The sequence below is a fragment of the Tupaia chinensis genome, unplaced genomic scaffold (assembly GCF_000334495.1).
Source record: "Tupaia chinensis unplaced genomic scaffold, TupChi_1.0 Scaffold000377_5, whole genome shotgun sequence".
In the NCBI taxonomy this organism is placed as follows: Eukaryota; Metazoa; Chordata; class Mammalia; order Scandentia; family Tupaiidae; genus Tupaia; species Tupaia belangeri.
Genome location: NW_006159879.1, coordinates 1898977 through 1900641, shown reverse-complemented (window position 1 = coordinate 1900641; position 1665 = coordinate 1898977). Strand labels below are relative to the sequence as shown.

Here is a 1665-nt window from a genome sequence, read left to right as displayed (position 1 = left end):
TGCGCCAAGCTCAGCCACACGGCTCGCTGGGCTCAACTCCTTTGCAGCCCATGTCAAGCAGGACGCGGCAGAGGGGCGTTGCACACAGCCCTGGGGCCCTGGCAGGAGCTGGGAGGCTGCCTTGGGAAGGGGCTCCGTGCACCCTGGACCCCCGCCATGTGGCGCACGGCAAGTTCCACAACTGCCAGGGAGTAAGGAGCAGCCAAAGCCTCAGGAAATGGGCATTTTCTGCAGGGCAAGTCGCTGTGCCCGTCAGCACTCCAAAATCGCGCTTTGCTGGTGGGGATGTGTCCTGAAGAGGCGGCCACAGCAGTAGGTGGCGTGCGTGGGGTGACGACGGAGCCCCGGCACGCCAGGCTGTGGGCGCGGTCGCTGTGCAGCCAGGCCAGGCGCTGTGGGATGAGGGGCGGGCTCTGTCGGGGGGACCATGTCTACAGGTGTTGACGTCCTTCACGCCGGGCATTTCTGCCCCGGGCTTCCCAGAGGCTGGCCTGACTGGGAGGAGGCTGAGCGCCTGGGTTGGGGACGCGCGACTTCAAACTCGCTCGCACCAGCTGGATTTTCTGCCCGCACAGGAATCTCCTTCATAATTAAAAAACCCTCCCTAAACACCTTTAGGGCTCCGAGTCGCGTGTTTCCGAACACGCCATCGTCCCTCTTGGCCTGCTCATGCCTGCTCACGCCGTCGCCGTGGCTTGGTGGGATGAGTCAGGGTGTGTGTGCGGGAGGTGGCGAAGGGCAGCAGAGCGTGGGCCATGCGAGGTCCCCAGACGCAGCGCCAGCTCCATGGGCGGCGACGGCCTCTCCGGGTCCTCTGACCTGCTCCATGGGCCAGGCACAGACCCGACCGGGCCTGCTAGCCCTCGCCCTCACAGGGTGATGCCACACGGGGCCATCAGCCGCCGAACACGCCCCCCTCAGACATCTGGCTGTATCTTGTTTTAAAGTTCACACCAGGAACCAGGGGCTGGCTGAGAGGGGGGCACGGCCTCACACCTGGGAGTGGGCCCCAACGTGAGGCCTCGGGACCAAGGCATTGCTTTCCCCACGGGGGTCTGCTGAGGTTTCCAGCCAGAATAAACAATCAGACCTTCAAGGACTTGTGTGGGAGGTGTGTGTGTGTGAGAGAGAAATTTATTTCCTATGGGGATCTATGTTTTTAAGAACCAGAACCCCCTGTGGGAACAGCCGACCTGCAGGGGGCCAGGGGTGGGAGGCCGCTTCCCCTCCAGCCTCTGACTCTGGGGGTCTGTGGGATGGTCGGTCGGTCCTCACTCTAAATGCTGGTGACGTAGGAGGGGACCCCCATCAGCCTTGCCGCTGTGCCAGCGGGTGGTGCTCACCTGCGGTGTGTCAGGAAGCTGCCGCTGACGTGCCCTGACCCGTCGCATCCAGGCGTGGGGCACGACATGCCCTCTGTCTTGACCGACTTCCAGGAGAACTGGGAGCCGTTGAGGTATCCGTCCTTCTGCCTCTTGGCCGCCAAGGGGCACCCCGACGCGCTGCGGTGCGAGGCGTACTTCCCGGTGATGTGGCCCTGGCCATCACAGCCAGGGACGGGACACCTGCACAGGGATAGGAGGCAGACCTGACCGCCCGGCCACATGGAGCTGACCGCCCGGCCACATGGAGCTGACCGCCTGGCCGCATGGAGCTGACCGCCCC

The 1665-nt window shown here is 64.4% G+C and overlaps 1 protein-coding gene across 1 annotated transcript in view; it reads right to left on the bottom strand.

Moving 5' to 3' along the window:
• The window catches only part of MYT1L (myelin transcription factor 1 like), a 406891-nt gene that overhangs the window by 34682 nt on the left and 370544 nt on the right, over positions 1-1665 (bottom strand). Inside the window, 1 exon segment of the mRNA XM_006153537.1 lies at positions 1344-1565. Coding sequence (XP_006153599.1) covers positions 1344-1565 — 222 coding nt within the window.